This window comes from Prionailurus bengalensis, chromosome B3, assembly GCF_016509475.1.
Source record: "Prionailurus bengalensis isolate Pbe53 chromosome B3, Fcat_Pben_1.1_paternal_pri, whole genome shotgun sequence".
Taxonomy (NCBI): Eukaryota; Metazoa; Chordata; class Mammalia; order Carnivora; family Felidae; genus Prionailurus; species Prionailurus bengalensis.
The window spans coordinates 118,462,356-118,481,092 of NC_057355.1; the positions used below are offsets into that span (position 1 = coordinate 118,462,356).

The 18,737-nt window shown below is 47.1% G+C and overlaps 1 protein-coding gene across 6 annotated transcripts in view; it reads left to right on the plus strand.

Moving 5' to 3' along the window:
- RGS6 (regulator of G protein signaling 6) overlaps positions 1–18,737 on the plus strand; it is a 565,374-nt gene that overhangs the window by 503,549 nt on the left and 43,088 nt on the right. For all 6 annotated transcript variants that reach the window (XM_043556509.1, XM_043556506.1, XM_043556510.1 and 3 more), the window contains exons 13-14: positions 1,138–1,248; positions 13,161–13,286. In XM_043556509.1, the coding sequence (XP_043412444.1) occupies positions 1,138–1,248; positions 13,161–13,286 (237 nt within the window). The remainder of the gene's footprint in view (positions 1–1,137; positions 1,249–13,160; positions 13,287–18,737) is intronic.

Sequence of the window (18,737 nt, forward strand, 5' to 3'; positions counted from 1 at the left end):
GTTTTATAGATTTGTTACAACATTTGGAAAGGGTGGTATTCTACTTAGCAGGGAACAATTTATATCTAGTTTAATAATGTGGACACTGACGATTGATTTCACAAAAATTATTATACGTCTCTTAGGAGGATCATGGGAGGAAGAGGTGGGGGGAGTCGGGGACTGGCGAAGAGAGTTGAATCCTCATCTAAAATTGATAATCAAGGGGCAGCTGGGTGGCTCAGTCAGTGACGCACCTGATTCTCGGTTTCAGCTCAGGTCATGATCTCACAGTTTCGAGAGTTCGAGCCCCGCGTCGGGCTCTGTGCTGACGGTGCAGAGCCTACTTAGGATTCTCTCTCTTCTCCCTCTCTCTCTCTCTGCCCCTCCCTCGCTCATGATGTCTCTGTATCTCTCTAAAAAAATAAATAAACTTAAAAAAAGTTTTAAATAAAAAAATTGACAATCAAGAACAACTATAAAAACACAATTTAGAAATACACAGGTAAATGCTAAAGGAAACAGAAGGGTAGAAAGCAGAGGTCTCTGTGAGCAGACAGTGTGTGTTGTTGTGTGTGTGAAATCATTTTGTACTATTTTATTGTTTTAACCACATGCCTTTTGATGCAATGAAAATTTCATTCGAAAAGATAACGTGGCCGTTTACAGTATAACCGGAAAAACTAAGCTGCTTTGTGGATATAATGCTTATAATGCATTACCTCCTTATGGTCCATCAGGATTTTAGTCTTTGTCGTATGGAAGTCTCCCAGTTGGGAACCCTTGACTGGCAGCCTGGACGGATTTGAGTGTCCTTGGTGTGACCCAGATGCCCCGAGATCCCTAGTCTCCGTGAGAGGGTGATACACACGCAGGTTTAGACCTGTGTATCAGTCAGGCTAGCGCCACCAGCGAGGGGTGCACCAGGGTCCAGGTAAAGAGTAACGTGGGGAAAAGATATAAAATGTGTACGTACGACAGCAGGAATGCAAAAAACAATACGTTCCTCATGAGAAGAGAACAAGCATAAATAGAAACAGCTCGATTTGTCATTTTCCCTTTAACTTGGAATCCTATAAAGACAGTTACAACGTTTGTGTAAAAATGCAAGTTTTTATGGAAAACAGTGGCGTACTTTGCTTTGCTTCCCTCCTGCAGCTTAATTGCTTACACAGAACAGTATGTGGAATACGATCCATTGATCACGCCGGCCGAGCCGTCCAATCCCTGGATCAGCGACGATATCACTTTATGGGACATAGAGATGAGGTAAAAAAAAAAAAAAAAAAATGTTTCAATGTTCGAGAAAGAAAGAGATGTGGGGGAAAATTCATGAGATGGTGAAATTACATTATTTCCTACCTTAATTTGACGCTTTTTATCACTAGAACAGAAACCCCTCAAGTTACCTCCTGACTACGTTAAGCTCAGACATGGTTCTACCCCCCTATACCTTTGGTTTGTACGTGGATCCTTAGTGGCTTCCTCTGACCTTTCTCTGACCCTTTAGTGGCTTCCTCTGACCTTTCTCTGACCCTTTAGTGGCTTCCTCTGACCTTTCTCTGACCCTTTAGTGGCTTCCTCTGACCTTTCTCTGACCCTTTAGTGGCTTCCTCTGACCTTTCTCTGACCCTTAAGTGGCTTCCTCTGACCTTTCTCTGACCCTTTAGTGGCTTCCTCTGACCTTTCTCTGACCCTTTGGATGCCATGATAACAGGGACAGTCCTTCACATTTCCTAGTTCTCATTGCTGGAGGGAAAAAAATTCTGTGGGCCAATTTGTTTATGTATGTGCAGAAACAACACTAATAATAATAGGTAGCGCCTACTTGACCCTGGCCACTGAGTAAGTGTCCCACGTGGAGTCCCCACGACCGGTGAACATTATTATTCTCATCATTGAACAGATGAGGAAACTGAGGCACAGAGGAGTTCATGAACTTGCTCGAGGACCCACAGCGAGCGGGTAGCAGAGTTAGGGTTAGAACCCAGCTCGAGAGCTGTGGTTTTCATCGCTCTGCTCTTCAGGAGTAACCGGAAGTAACCCTCTGCCCGTGAGGGAGGCTGGTGCCTGTACTTTAACAGCCGAGGAGCCGAAGCCCGGAGGGACTTGGACCAGCGTCACAATCACAGAGGGAAACACGCACACGTTCGGTGTGGGGGTGCCTGTGCAGCCTCCGCCCCTCGGCTAGCAGACTTTTTATTTCATTTTTCATTTCTTTGCATCTCCCTCATTCGCTTTCACTCTTGCCCTTTTTCCGCCTTCTTTTCTTGAAATGAAAAAAAAAACCTTACAAAAAAGTAACAAAAGTCTCTTATTACTTTCATATTTTGCTTATTATAAAAAGCCCCAACTATTCAGATGTGCATAACGAAGAAAATTCTCTCTCCCTCCAATCCAATCGCATTGTCCAGAAAGAGTCTTTGTTTATAGTCTGATGCCGTGGTTCCCAAACTGCGCCATGGCAGGGAATTCACAGGGTTAGCCCGGGATATTCTGGATCTTTGAGGGAAGCGCTGTGGCGTTTGACTTGTGTCAGATGCTGCATAAAGCACCAACTGAAGGTACTTCGCCATTTCCAACATTTCACATTACATTCCTTTCAGCGCTGTCGTATCTTTGCAAATCTGGGTTGTCAGGGCAGTTGCTACGATAAAAAGCAAGTACTTTGCAAAAAACCAAAATGGAACAGAAAATGAGTATGGTGGGGTCCAGTCGGATTCCAGAGTTTGAGATAACGTGCAGTGTCCATCAGGCACACATTGTGGCTATTTAAGAATTGTGGTTATTTAAGAAAACATTATTTTTTCTTTCAATGTATAGGTACTTTACAGCTACTAAGTTTTTAGGACATAAATATATATTAAGTCCTTTGGACCTGACTGTTTAATAAACAAAGCTGTTACGTACTTTTTTTTGTTTGGCCCAGGGGCACCGTGAAAAAGTTGCTGACACACTAAAAGTGCCATGGACTCAGGAAGTTTGGAAACCTTTGATTTAGGGTCTAAAACCTTTGATTTAGATTTTTATGTATATACAGTATCATATTCTTTTGCATAAATGGATTCATTACATGTACATTGTCCCATAATTTTTAAATGAATATATCATGGTGATCTTTCTCTGTAAATGCATATAACTCCACCTTATACTCTTTAATAACTACATAGTGAGTGCGTCCTTGTATGAGTAGAGTGTAATGTATTTAACCAACCCCTAGGTCATAAATATTAAAGTTATTATCTTTTTTTTTTTTTTTTTTTTTTTTTTGCTGCTGTAAACAACGATGCAAGGAACATCCTCACACACAAGTCCAATTATTACTTTAGGATAAATTTCCAGGAGTGAAACTGCTAGGACCGGAAGATATATTTTGGTTTTAGTTCACGCAGCCGAATTCCTCTGGAGCAAAATTCTAACAAACCTTTCCCATGCCCAGAGCTTAAAAGTGTCCACTTCCCACCTCCTCACCATCCCAGGCATTATCAATCTTTGTCACCTTTGCAAGTGTGTTAAGCTAAAATAAAAATCTCATTGCTTTTTCATTTCTTTGCGAATCCTGTCTCATGGTCATTTGGTATTCATTTTCCTCTTGTGACTTGACTGTTTTGGGTTCTGTGCTCACTTGTCTCTGTGTTTTGCTTTGGACATTGGGATATCAAATGATTACATTTACTTGGATCATATATATTTGATCTTTTACCTGATATTTTATGCTTTCTGGATCTTGTTCTTTTTGTTTCTTTTCCTCTTCCCTGATTTTTGCTTTATGAATCAAATTTTGTGTTAGCTTTTGTCACTCTAGTTTCTACTCCAGTCATATTTACTTTTAAATTTTTAATTAAAAATGGCATCAATTCATACAAATAACATTAAAGTGTGTAAAGTAAAAAATAGAAGGGGCGCCTGGGTGGTTCAGTCGGTTAAGGGTCTGGCTTCGGGTCAGGTCATGATCTCAGGGTTCGTGGGTTCGAGCCCTGCTTTGGGCTCTGTTCTGACAGCTCAGAACCAAGAACCTGCTTTGGATTCTGTGTCTCCTCTCTCTCTGGCCGCCTCCCCCCCCCCCACTCATGCTCTATCTCTCTCTCAAAAATAAAAATTAATTTTTTTTAATTAAAAAAAAATAAATTTCCCTTTGCCTCTTCCAAATCCCATTCTTCTTGATAGGTGTCTTAACCTGATACATTGTAAACAAACATTTTGTGACTGACATTTATTTCTCTGTCAGCGTTAAAAGAAAAGTAGTTTGTAGTTGAGTATCTTCTTTCTAATAGTTCTGACGTGCCCTAGGTCATCCCTTCTAATCTGATCCACTGCCAGAAATTCTAATTCTAATCTCTTCTAGTCTTTTTTTAACTCAAGGTATTTTCTCTCCTTTTATTTATTTATTTTTTAATCACTACTCTCTTTTCTGTCCTATCCTCTCTTTCCAGGAAATCCTTTTGTAGAAATTCTGAGCCTCTGAGATGGGGCAGCCATATCTCTTTATTTTTTCCCTTCTACAACTCCCATCCTGTAGTCTTTCTAGTCTATGTTCAAGGGTAGAATTCCTTGAATTACTCTTCAGAGCCACCAGTTTGGTTTTCAGGGTGTCCGTTCTGTGGTTTTATACTTTAATGAGTTTGTCTTTTCCTCCTGAGTCTTGGGAGAGCTAGTTGACGATCATGCTTTCCATTTCCAAGAATTCTTAATACTTCTTGGACTCCTGTTTCTTAATACCTATTCTATTCTTTTGATATTTATCCTCTTAAATCCCCCTGAGGGTGTGATACTGGTTTGGGTTTTGTTTTGTTGGTTGGATGGTTGGTTGGTTGGTTGGTTGGTTTCATACTTCCCCTCTATTTCTGACACTTAGTCTGTTTCACGGCGGGGGGGGGGGGGGTGTTATTTATCACACAATCCATCACTGTGACTCTAACTGTTCAGAGCAGATCAGTCTGTCTTTTCATATACCCAGAAATTTGGGGGACTGCTGGTTTTCCTAAGTGAAAACCAGAGTTGCCTATCAACTCTGGCCATATAGTAAAAACACCTGGAGAGTTTGTTTCAAAACAAAACAAAACAAACAAACAAAAACCACATTGCCCAATCCCCTCCCGAACCCAATTAATTTCCGGCAGTGGGGCATTGGTTTGTTGTTTGTTTTTAATGTGTCCGAGTGATTCTAAAGTGTAGCCCTGATCCAGACAGACCAGATAGTAGCTGGTGAGGACTTCCTCGGCAGCTGTGGGGTCGGTGGTTCTCAAAGCACAGGGTATAGCAGAAGCACCTGGAATGCTCATTAAGAAGACAGATGCCCCAGGGTGGTTCTGGGTTTATTTTTAGCAAGTGTTCTAGACGATTCTGTGGCCCAGCAGTTTGAGAACTTCCCGTGTGGTTTTCAGAGTCCCCACCTCGCTCCACCCCCCCCCCCCGCCCCACCCACCCCCTGCAGGCTCTCCTCTGAGCAGTTCACATGACTATAGGGCTTCACCTGAGAGTGTTAGTGAGGAGCCGTAGGTCAGTCACCACGGACCCCTCTGAGCCCTGGCCATGTGGGCCAAGAGCAGACTGAAAGACCGGGTCCCCTCTCAGAGCGACACGGGTGGTAAAGCTCCAATTTCCCTTAGCGTGACATCTGCACAAGCCAGGTGCTCCGCTCTGTCTCAGATCCTGATGGCGTTTCTGAAATTCTGCAGTTTCCTCTCCATGGTGTTCCCAGTAGGTCCACTCTTCTCCCTTCTGCTGAGGGGTCTTAGGGAACAATCCGGTTAGATTGCAGAAGCCAATGAAAAGTAGGGGGAAAGCAGGAGTGTCTTTAGAAGTCTCCCTGCTTTGCTGAGATGCTTTTTCCCTCTATTCTTAGCTCTTCGCCCCTCAATTACAGAGGCACTACTCTCTGGTTTTGTTACCCATATTAAGACCCGACCAGGAAATACTCCCCATGTGCTGAGGAGACCCTCTCCTCCATAGGGACCCTTTGTTCCATATTTCTGAGTGTCTTCCCTAAGTCCCCTGGCCAGTGCCCACCAGCTGCCTCTGCTTCCAGTCCTGCTGCTCAGAGCTTGGGGGTTTCCCAGGCGTCTGTTGGGGATGTAGCTAATTTCTTTTCAGATGGCCCTGGCATCGTAAGTGGTTCCCAATCAGGTGACACCAGTTCAGTCCATCTGCTTCATACCTTCCAAAAATTCCTCAGTTTTATCACCCGCTGATAGCCAACGTCTGTGCCTCTACATACTGCGGATTTGTTTGTTTTCTTTTTAATTATATTTTACTCAACTCCAGACTCTTGCCTGTCCCTTCTGCCTGGACCACTTCCTCAGAACCTCTCATGGCTGGTTTCACTTCTCAGTCAGCATGGGTGTCCCTTCATCAGAAAGGTCTTCTGTGATCAGTCACCCCGAGTGATCACCCCATCCATCCAGCTCTTCTCCACCACATCCTCCCCCTGGTTCTCTTTCTAGTTAGGACTTAACTAGGACTATGTCTGACACATAGTAGGCATCCAAAACACAGAAGTTGGATGGAAGACAGATGAAGGAGTGACTATTTCTCTGATCATTTCATTGGTATTTGGGAATTGGGGAGCATAATTCACCATAAGGACACTGGGATTTCCCCCTTCTTTCTGTAAAGACAGCAACAAAGTATGTGATCATTCGGGGAAGTGGTGGTCACCTGACCTGTTAGTTTATCCCACCCTGTCAGCACTTTGTCCCCAAGGGAATGCTATCTGCTCCTACAACTAGTACTCTGGTTCTGGTCTTATCGCTTAGGTTTCTACTCTAATCAGAATGCCTAAGACACCTAAGGCATTCTGTGTACATTCAAGCAGAGTCAAGTGATTTAGATACAAGTGAAAACAAAAGGAAGCTGTGAGGCCCTTTCTTATCCCAGCAGGACATTCCTACCCACTCAGATAGATGCAGGCAGTGGTTAGGAACCTACCTTTGGAGAAGCACAGAGTCTGGGATCAGTGCCAACCTCCTGCTTCAGCCTAGAGATGGTTCCTGCTCATGACACAAAGCCTTAAGATAACCCGTAGAATAATCAAAGGTCATTTTTTTCTCAGTTTCAGCTTAATTCAATAAATATGAATTGAGAACTTACTGTGTGCTCAATTCCAAATAAGAAGTTCTGTCAAGACTCAAATGTAGCAAGGTGCCTTAAACATGCCCTCCTATCTCCCAGACCGAGGATTCCTTCTCCTCTGGCAAAGGACATTGATAAGTCATTTGGGCATAAAATCAGGCTCTGAGGGCAGAGTTGTTGGCAGAGACTCAAACAACAAGGGGCAGGGCTTGTGACTTAAGGCAATGAGAAGAACGTATTTGTTGTATTTTTTGTTCCTGAGAGGGGAGACCTAAGCACAGTGAAAAGCAGGGAAGCGTAGAGTGATGGGAGAGACCAGGCCTCTGTGAAGGGCCAGGAAGAGCCCTAAGACCACAGCATCCAAGGAATATCAAGTATGTGATGTTTTTTAATGTCTGCTGCTGGCTGGTGCAATATGTACCCCCTTCTCAAGACCCTTGAATCTCAGCAAAGGCTTCTACCCCCCCGAACATCTCATGGGAAGGAGTTTTGGGGTGAAGATGGGTAGAGGCTTATGGAAGAGTGAAGGCAGTAGGTAAGAAAGCAGGACTCTCCTTGGGAGCTCAAGTTAGTCTAAGGCAGGCTTTGATTTCCACTGGGCCTGGGCAAAGGGCTGCAGGCAGGCTCATTACAGTGTCCAGGACAGACAAAGTCTGCATTCTACAGAGTTCAGCATACTGTCTCTGCCAAGTGGAGGTTACAGACGGCCCAGTGGAAGACAGCAACAGGACTTAACAAAATAAGGGGCAAGATGATGTAGGATAGGGCATGAATAATAGAAAATTGTGCTTTAATCCTTTTTCCTTCTCAGGCAAGCTATTAGATCTAGAAATCCAAGGATGAGAAAGCATCTATTCAGAAGGCAATTAAAGACTACCCTTTTAAGGATGAGCAAGCTACACCTCAAGTCCATCTGATGGAAATTCTGAGAAATCAAGTTTAAAGAAAAGAGTGGTAGCCAGGGCTCATCATGGAGGAAAAATCAGCCAAAAGTTGCCGGGTTGCAGTTGGAGAGAACCCTGTAGTCTAATTTTTTTTTAATGTTTATTTATTTTTGAGAGAGAGAGAAAGAGACAGAGCATAAGAGGGGGAGGGGCAGAGAGAGAGGGAGACACAGAATCAGAGGCAGGCTCCAGGCTCTGAGCCATCAGCACAGATCCCAGTGCGGGGCTCAAACTCACAAACTGAGAGATCATGACCTGAGCCAAAGTCGGACGCTTAACCAACTGAGCCACCCAGGTGCCCCGAGAACTCTGTAGTCTAAATACCATCAGGAGAGTGTCTCAGGGAGGTCTCTCAGAAATATTTCTGGTCATGTCATTAACCAGATAGTGGATCTAACAAAAACGTGGCATTGCCAGAATTGTGGTTCATAATTCACTCTCTCCGCATCAGTTTAGCTTTCTCTCTCTGCTGGGCATGAGTGAAGAGCTACAAGGAAACTGGTTTATCCTGCTTGGCCATAGTATCCACTACCAGCCTGCCTGACCTGCTGAGTAGCAGCAACTGTCCCCAAGCTTCCTGTGCCCAGCAAGTCTGATAGAACTATTAGTCCAGGGTATTAGTCAAGTTTCTTCTCCGTGGTGGCCAGCCTCCAAATATGGCCCCATCCATGCCTTTCTTCATCTTATGCATGGGTCACTTCTTACATCAAGATGGGATAGGTCCCTACTTTTTCACCTGGGCTGATGTTGGTGCCTAATTTGACCAATAGAGTGTGGCAGAAGTAACATTCTGAGAACAGGTCATAAAGTAGCTCCGTGTCTCCTATCACAGTCATTCAAAACATTTGCTCCTGAGATACTCCTTCTTAGAACCCATTGGCCATGCTGTGAGAATGCCAGGCCATTGAAGAGGTCATGTCATCAACAGCCCCAGCTGAGCTCCTAGCCAACAACCAGTATCAACTGCCATGTGATGAGTTATCTTGAATGTGCAGCCCAATTGAGCCTTTCAATGACCCCACCCCCAACTTCCAGCTATAACTACTTGAGAGACCCCACGTGCAAATCACCTGGCTGAACCCCAGTCAACCCAGGGGACAGGGAGAAAGAATAATCAATCACTGTTTTAAGCCAGAGTTTTAGGATGACTTGTCACAGAACAATACATACCTGGACCACTCCCCATCAGAGTACTCAGGACCCTCAGGCTGCTCTAGGGGCATAAAATAAAATTGCCATCACTCTTCCAATAGCCCTGGCCCTAAAATGGCATCCTTGGATATTTGCTCTTTAAGGAACTGTCCTTTGTTTCGTAATTTTTCTAAAGACTCAAAAGTCTTTTCAAGATGGCTTATGTATTTCCCCAAATCTTAGTTTGGACCTCAAATGAGGGAAATGTAGTGGAAGGCAAGGTAGTAGGAAAAAAAGAACAGGCTTTGGAAACAGGCAGGCCCATGTACCGATTCCAGACTGTGTGGCTTTGGGAAATCTAACCTCTCTTGATCGCTGGACACCTAAATACAAATATCCACCTCCCTGGCATATATTGAGATTGAATGTAGATGGCTGCTTCCTCTGAACCTGGCTTTCTCGTTCTCAATGTGGGAGATCTCTACCATGCTCTTAGGTTGGGCGATCAGCTGGAATGAAAGATGGACTCCCTTGGAGAGCCACCTGTCTTTGCTCTGTATTGGTTTGGGCTGCCCAGTGGGATGTAAGAATTTGGTAAGAATCAGTGGGCACAGAGCACCAATTAAAGAAAAGACATCCAGATAGCAATTAGAAAATCCCATCAGGATAAGGACACATCACTCACATCACTATACACATTTTCTTATTGATTCCCGCGTAGTGTTGAACACTTGCTGTGTGAAAATGCTATGGTGAATACAAAGATGCAGGAGACATGGTCTCTGCCCTCAAAGGGCTCACAAGGTAGCTGGAGACACAGTGACATACCCTTGAAAGGCTAAATGATGATGCAAATGTATGTCATAAGGAAGCATCTCAAAACAATGGTTGGAAACAAAGGGGCTGTGAGTTCCATGAATTACTCGTTTGAGGTGGGCCGAGGGAAAGCTATTGTTCCAGTCACCTGGAGATGTTCCAATTTTCAAAATTATTTTATAACCAGAGCCCATTCAGTGGTAGCAACATGTTCGAATCTGATCTTGAACCTTAAAGAGGATGATGCTTGGAAATACCCAAGTGATGCAAGAAACACACATTGAAAGAAGCTGAGCCAAGAAGCTCTTAATAGAACAGATCCCAATAACCACATGTACTAGGGGGGAAAGGAGCAGATGTGGAGCCTCCACATGCAGAAGGAGGATTGTGAATAATGGATAGTTGAGGGAACCCAGATGTTGAATACTGTCACCCCAAAATGCATACCCGTCCCAGAACCTCCGAATATGATTTTATTTGAAAAGAAGGCTATTTCAGATGCAGGCAGTTAAGAGGAGCTCAAACTGGAGTAGGTGGGCTCCTAATCCAGGATGCCTGGTATCTTTACAGCAAGAGAAAACAGACACAGACACACATGCACAGAGTGCATGCCACGTGAAGATAAACACACAGGGAGACCACGAGAAGACGGAGGCAGCGATTGGAGTGACGGAGGCAAGAATCCCCAAGTGTTTCTGGCAACATCAGAAGCTGAGAGAAAAGCACGAAACAAATTCTCCTCTAGAGCCGTCAGAGAGAAAGCCTGACCCTGCCAACACCTTTGATTTTAGACTCCGAGCCTCCAGAAGTATGAGAGAATAAATTTCTGTTATTTTTTTTTTCAACGTTTATTTATTTTTGGGACAGAGAGAGACAGAGCATGAACGAGGGTGGGGCAGAGAGAGAGGGAGACACAGAATCGGAAACAGGCTCCAGGCTCTGAGCCATCAGCCCAGAGCCTGACGCAGGGCTCGAACTCACGGACCGCGAGATCGTGACCTGGCTGAAGTCGGACGCTTAACCGACTGCGCCACCCAGGCGCCCCTAAATTTCTGTTATTTTAAGGCACCCAGTTCGTTGGTACTTTCTTATGGCCACCCTAGGAAACTACGGTATTCGGGTGCCCTCTCTATAGACCACCTTATTTCTGCTGAAGTCTGACCTTGCAGCTCTCTGGATGTCCTCATCTCTGTCCTATGTCTCTGATGATGCATCTAACATGACAGTCCAAGCTTCCTAGCCTGCCCCCAAAACGACCTTTCTCCCACCCATGATACCACCAAGTAACCTGGTAGGATGAATGTGGACCCGCTGCTTGGGTACCAGAAAATGATGACACTAGCCATGTGTATACATGAGGCAGTCACTACAAAAATGGAGTGACTTTCTACACCCAGCTCCTGGGGAACAGCTTTCCATCAGGGTGAAGCTTCCACCAGCGCTACAAGTTTGGCAGGCAAAGAGCAAATGGTGGAGCCCGTTCCAGCTCACAGCAGGACCCCGGCAGAAAGAGGCAACGTGCCGCGGTTCTCTGAGACTCACATCTGCTGCTAGCCTCAACCTCAGGGGACTTCTCCATAAACAGTAGTTTCTGTCCCCTGGCAAGCTAGCAAGTGTGATGGGTTCTGTGGCTTGAGTTCGAGACAATCCAGGCTCTGTCTTCTTGTCTTGTTGTAAAAGGCCCGGCCTGGAACTTTGGAAGAGATGTTTCACAGAAGTCCCCAGGCTTGACCGGATGGGCTTGGTCCTTCCACTGTGACCCTGCTGGGCTAAGCCTGGTGGTACAGAGTTGTGCACAAGATTCTCCCAAGCCCCAAGCATACAATCTCAGAGTTGGAAGATGCTCCTGCTGGTGATTATGCCCAGCAGTGCAGAAATAGAAGGGTTGGGCTTGAATCACTTCGGTCCAGAGCTACGCCTTCCGATACAGTAGTCATAGCTACAAGTGGCCACTGAAGTGTGAACTTTAATGATTTAAATTTGAAATATAATTTAAAATTCAGTTCGCTAGATCAATACTCCTCAAAGTTTGGTGTTTTTTTTAATTTTTATTTTTGAGAGGAAGAGAGAGAGAGAGAGAGAGAGCATGTGTGAGTGGGAGAGGGGCAGAGACAGAGGGGGAGACAGAGGATCCGTAGCAGGGTCTGTGCGGACATCAGCGAGCCGGATGTGGGGCTCGAACTCATGAACTGCAAGATCATGACCTGAGCTGAAGTTGGACGCTCAACTGAGGGAGCCGCCCAGGTGCCCTGCTCCTTAAAGTTGAATGAGCGCTTAAATCACCCAGGGATCTTGTTGGGCTGGGGATTCTGAATCCACACGCCTGGAGGTGCGGCCTGAGATTCCACTGCTGGCCCACAGACCGCTCCTTGCGTGGGCGGTTTTAGCACGCGGCTTGCGAACTAGGACCCTATTGCTGCCTGAAGGGTCAGGCGGATAAATACACAAGTGAACTGCAAATGGAAAGACAGAGCTGAAGGAAATGGTCTGAGGGAGATCACGTGGTTTGAGGAGGGTCACATGGGCGTGAGTCAGCACAGCGAGGTTAAGAGCTGCACTCTGGAGCCACACCATCCAGACTCATCTTGACTCCATCACTTCCTAGTGTGTGTCCCTGGGCAAATGACCGCTAGACCTCAGTTTCTCTATCTGTATAATGGGGACAGTACCAGTACATTTTTCACAGAGCAGTAGTGAGGACTCTGTGAGTTAGCAGAGTTAAGACGCTCGAAACAATGCCCAAAACATCAATAAACACGAAGCAGGTGGTTGTTAAACGAACACAACATTCTGCTTCCAGGCAAGTGATGAGGGTTTATCCCGATGCATTTCTGACCAAGGGTATGTCACTTGGATCTAAATAAGACTAAAAATGGTGGAGTTGAGAGTTGGGCTCTGACCGCCATGGTCCAGAGAAGCCAAATAAATGGGGTTGTTTCATTTCCTGCAGGCAGGAGCCCCTTGGCGGATATCCTGGTGAGCCTCACCTAAATGTTGCCCCTTTCAAATGCCTTCTCTCAAGAGACATTCTACTGTTGGCTGATGTTGAGTAAAAGTCTGCAACCGGACTTTGTACAGGTTTTATAGAATCTATCACTTAAATTTGAGACATTGCCCTTCGCCATGTGTCAACAAAACAGATTTGAGTTGTTAGAGGGAACAGGACACAGGTATTTGCCTGGCATTGATCATTTTTTAAACCTTTGTTCTCCCCAAAAGCAAAGAGCCCAGCCAGCAGCGAGTCAAGAGATGGGGCTTCTCTTTCGACGAGGTATTGAAGGACCAGGTGGGGCGGGACCAGTTCCTAAGATTCCTGGAGTCCGAATTCAGCTCCGAAAACCTCAGGTAACTCTCTCGAAGTTGGGCGCGGTGTGTACAAAGAAATTTGCAGAATCAGTCTCTCTTTCTGCCTCCCTTTCTCAATGAAATGTGATGGTTCAAACTCAAAGTCCAGCTAATCTGTCTAAGGTTGAAATGGAGAAGGACAAGCTTGATGCGTCACTTTGGTATCACCATGCTAGCACTTTCCAAAACCAACATTTTTGTTCTTTAAATGCAAACATTTGTTCAAGTTATCGGAAACATGCCCGCAATAATAAGTAAATGATCAAATGGGTTTTATGACACCGTGCGTTAACTAAAACCAGAAAACCGTGGAGCTTCAGAGTGGAAAGGCACCTCAGAGAACCTCTCCTTCAAAACTTCTCAGTCTGGGGTCCTGAATACTCGACAAGCTAACCGGAAAACAAGCGACATCCCTGAGCTCACTTCAGAACTTCAAAAAGCCAAAGTAAATACCACTCAATACCTGGCGACATATCTGTAAAAACTAATTAAAATATGCTTTTCCTTTTGGGGGGGAATTCTATCAACTCCATGTCATGTTTGCTCTGGTCACCTGCCACCAGTGAGAACATCTGATCATTTCCGTTGGTCTCCAGCTAATCAAGATGAGGGGAAATGTATTGATGTATTAATCATAGCTGTTCAGTGGAAGAAAAAAACCAAAACTTTCAAAACATGAGGTCCATTGGGGGGGGGGGGGAAGGGAGAGCATTCAAAGGGAAAGGGTTTGTTGTCATGAAAAGTCTGGGAACTTGTGGTTTATTCAGGCTTCTGCTGTATCAGATGTAGACACAGAAGCCTATGGAAAAGGTGACTGGCGTAAGACCCCTGAGTGATATTAGCAAACTGGTGGCTTCTCAGATGGACATCTCAGGGTTTTTCTCTTGGCACCAGCTTCTTTTTTATACGCTAGGTTAATTCCCATCTTCCAAGCGTTGCTATTTTCTAGCAAGGGTGGTTTTATTAATTTTTTTCTTATTTTTTAACTTTAAAAAGTCCTTGAGCTACTGTGGGCAAAGGCCTGCTCGCTCCAGGGTTAATGTGCAAAGTCCATGTTATTTATTTGGTAGTAGAGACCATATCAGCCCCATAAACCAACCATACAGTCTTTATCCCACACCTGTGCTGTATCAAGCCCTGCGAGAGTCCGCCGGGGGAATGCAGAAAAGTCAAGATGCATGATCCTCACCCGCAGGGATCTTGTAGGCCCTTGACGAAAAAGCACAAGAGACTATTAAATCATTAAATGACTGTAAATGAGAATAAACACTAAGAACTGTTTTGGAAGTGTTCTTTTCAAAAAAGGGAGGAATGAATGTAAGCCAGAGTAGGCCAATCATAAACTGGTCTTTGAAAAACACACAGGATACTGATAGACAAAAAAGAAGGAAGGAGAGTATTCTACGCAGGAAGACCCAACGAGCAAAGGTGTGGCCGTGGGAGTCTCCCATGTCACACAGATGCCAGTTAACTGTATGTATCTATGCCTTTCTAGGCGGCCAGGTGCCTGTTGTAAAAACAGACTAAGGCTGCATATCTGATTCTAGGTCAGGACACAGGATTTCTTTCCTTATGCTGAGGCATTATTCTAAACACACCTCAGAGCTTCGCTTCAATTCCTAGTCAAGCATCTGGAACAGAAAGCTTGACTTCTAAAAGTCCTCATTACGGTGGGTTCAGACCAGCCTCCCAGGCCATAAATGGAGGTGGGTCCTGATTAGGAAGCCACGCCCTCTATGGCCAGCATGGTGCCCTCAGACAGCCTCTCTGTGCCCTGGCTCAGCCCCAGGACCCACCCGGAGCTTGGTCCCCATGAACCACCCCTGGGAGACTATTTCTCTTTGTCATCTCTGTCCCACGCAGGTCCCCAACATAAAATGGTATAGAGGTCTCCTTTACCTATTTCTTAGCCCATGAGTGGCCTTATGACCCCCTGCCACCTGCACCGTTACGGAGACTTGGAAGAACGACCACAGGGTCCTGGCCATTCTGAGCGGGAGCATCTACTGGCTCAGCACCTCCTGCCCAGTCTGAGTGTAGCCAGGGCCACATATCAGTTCAGACTAGTGTAACGAAAACGCATTACATTTAGGGCCAGGAGTACATGGAGGAGCGTGTCCCCGGCAGGTGCTCAGCACCTCATCCTGCCGTTACCTCTCACGCCTCCGCCAGCTCCTTTCCCCCTGGGCCAGGAGGCTGCATTCAACCCTAGGTGAAAGACTGGGCGGGGGGGGGGGGGGGGCTTTTGAGTGTGCCGGTGACTAATCTACACCCCCAGCATGAATGCATAAATCCACACTTAAAGAGGGTCCCCTCTGATCCATGACAGGAGAGGATAAAGAAAATAGAACAGCCGGAGATAAAAAGTACAGCCCAAGAGCTTATAAAATCCTCTCTGGAGGCCCAAGTTCCACTTTTATGATATTCAGCATAATTGGATGTATGGAGGAAAGTTCAGTTTGAAATCACACAACTACTTAGGACTCTTCGGTCATCCATAACCAGGTGGTTTCTCCCCTCCCCTTTGGGCCACAGATTTTGGCTTCGCACCCACCATGACCCAGGGCCCAAGGACTCACAGCTGTCCAGCACAGCCATGGCCCCCTGCAGATGCACCCCCAGCCATGTGAACGGGGCCCCCTAGAGCTGCATAAGGGCCATAACTCAGAGATCCTGCCAGCCCGTTGTGTTGGCCACCTTGGGGGGGTCATCTCTTCGCCCCAGGATCGATCAAACAGCCCGGGCAACAAGCGTCAGAGGATGCGAGGCAAAGAGACCAACCAGAACTCGACTGGATACATTGCAAAGGGCATCTGCATTTTGTCTACCTGTGCTCCCCGGCATCTCTCTAGCTAGAGGGGTGCTTAGATCATCACATTTTGGCCCGGCACCTGGAGTGCCAGTTAAGTAGGCAAGTGGTTGAATCGGTACCAGAACTTCAGGGTGCAGAACAGAGGAGCCCCAAAGAGACGTAGAAATCACTCTCACAATGTCACCCCGGATCCTTTAAGGAAAAACGATGTCTGTGATAATGTGATGTAAGTTCAAGTCCCTTTATATCTTTTTTTTTTTTTTTTTTTTCTGGTGAGATGAGGGAGGGGCGTCATCATCAGGGCCCGGAGGGGGCACGGCCAGTGCATTTTGCTGCAGCCAGGGCGGAGTGAGAATGTGTGCTCTCTGGGGCACCCTGCGCTGAGCCCGGGGCTCCATTCAGACAGGGCGGGCCCCTGGAGACAGCTGCTTGCTCGGGGCCTGTGGAATGCACGCGGGCTCCCATCCACGAGGCCAGGGCCTCGGGGCTCTGAAGCAATCACTTGGAGTGCATTATCTGACTTCGTCATCCTTCTCCCTTCTCTGTGCATTTTCCCAGAAGGGTGACAGGAGCCCCTTGTCCACTTTTGCCCCCTCCCCATCCCCTCTTCGCAAGCCTGTGTCCTCCCTGGCTCGACACCCTCTGCCGCACGGCAGGGCAAGAGTTAAAACTCAAAACCCACAGCAAAGAGCGTTCCCCGTACATTTTTTATGAGCTGTAACATCTCCTGAGAGAACGTGGTTGTTCTTCTAACCTGCAGATTGATTATCCCCGTTCCACACAGTGTCAGCTGAAGGGAGAAGCAATTAAAGAGAGCACAGGGGAGTCTCCAGGTTTGCCTGGAGAGCTCCCATCGCCAGCCATGGCCCCGGGTCCTGGGAGGACCTGGGAAGGTTCACGAGACCCAGAGGGACTCACCACTAACCAAACACATGATTAATCGGAACAGGGGTGACTCACATATCGCCATAATAATCTGGGGCACCTCAGCCACTGCCCAGTGAACATAACTCAGCTGCGGTGGTGCTGGTGGAGGTGGCCGTTTGTAGGCCCCGAAGGATTTCTGCCCAACTGGGGAACCAAGTCAAGTTGCATCCATTGTTCCTGAGTCTCTGTTGACCAGCAGAGGGCACAGAAAGCCTTCCTTTGGCATAGAGTTTGCTTTCCTCCGGGAACAAACTAAAAGCTAGATTTTTCTAAGCCGTGAGAATCCTACTTTATGAAAAAAAAAAAAATAGGTAAACTGAGACCTGAGGGGCTGCCCAGACGCCCTGGCAAGATGGAGAATGCGGACAGCTGCGTGGTTTTCCTGCTTCCGGCCGGCCTCGAGGAGAAAAACCCCACTCCCCGCCAGCACCATGGTCCGGGCGACAGAGGAGGCCACCTGGGGCAGCCCGGGACTGCCCCCCAAGTCCCACCCACGGCTGCCGGGCCCTGTGGCGGCCGAGCCCAGGCTGCCTCCCCACAAAGGCTGGTGTCTGCCCGCATTCCTGAGCCATCGACACGGATCACATGCCGACACACGGGCTGCCTCCCCACGCTCTGACGACTCCAGCGGAGCTGGACAGATGGTCTCCCTAATACCAGCAAGTCCTTGCGGCCTGCCTGTCAGGACAGCCCTTCTGCTGCAAGCCGTAGAGGCTTAATGCAAGATGTTGGCATCTTCCTCCCGGCTGGTGTCCTCAAGGAGGGGCGCTACCTGCGGGCTTTTGATGAGGCGGAAGCCACACAGGCCTCCGTGGGCCTCGCATCCGCAGTAGGCGTGTGGCGGGGAGCTCCGTGGCCCCGGCGAGGGGCGTGTGGCCGGGCAGCCGGGGCCCCGGGGCCTGTGGGCTCACAGATGGCAAACGCAAAACAGAACCTGCTCTGAATTTCAAATCGACACAGAGGTTCCTCGGAGCCGGGGACGGTAAACACGTATGGATGTCGGGATGCTGTTGTGACAGCACTTTGGCCGTCACCTGAGAAGGGTAAGGCAGGTCACCTCCAAAGCAGACAGAAGGCTGAGAGGGTCCCCGTGAGTGCAGCAGGGAACACTGCTGGCTAAGGGAATGTCATCTCCTCCTCCTCACCTTCTAGCCTGTTGTCTCTGCTCCTACTTTAAAAAAAAAAAAAAAAAAATCTTGGTTTATGACAAAGGGAACCTTTTAACTGTTTGTGTAAAAGTTGGTTACATTTGACTCTGGAATCTCCATTTACATCCACTTTAGACCTTCTCTAGACCCAGCTGAGGGATGTGCAATAATGTGGCTCCCAAATCATCCTGCCAGAGGGACCCTGAGGCCTCAGGAACCACAGGAGCCTGCAGGGCTCAGAAGCTGCTGGGTCCTCAGGGCCTTCCCGGAGCTTGAGAGCTCCTCCTCAGAGCAGATTGGAACAAGGGACAGAAGGTGACAGAAGGTGACGCCCCACGTGACATTGATTGAGGGAGCAGCAAATTGCCTGGGTACCATCCATGTGTGTGAGAGACTGCAGAGTCTGGGAGGGCTGGGAATGATGCTGGCCCAGAGAAGCTGTCTCCAGCAGCAGGGGTTGGGGGTGGCGGGGGGGGGGGGGGGGGGGGGCGGAAATCAGCCCAGAGGCGACTCCCTGAGGGAGCCAGGACTCAGCCCCAGCAAATGGCTGCAAAAGATTCACCC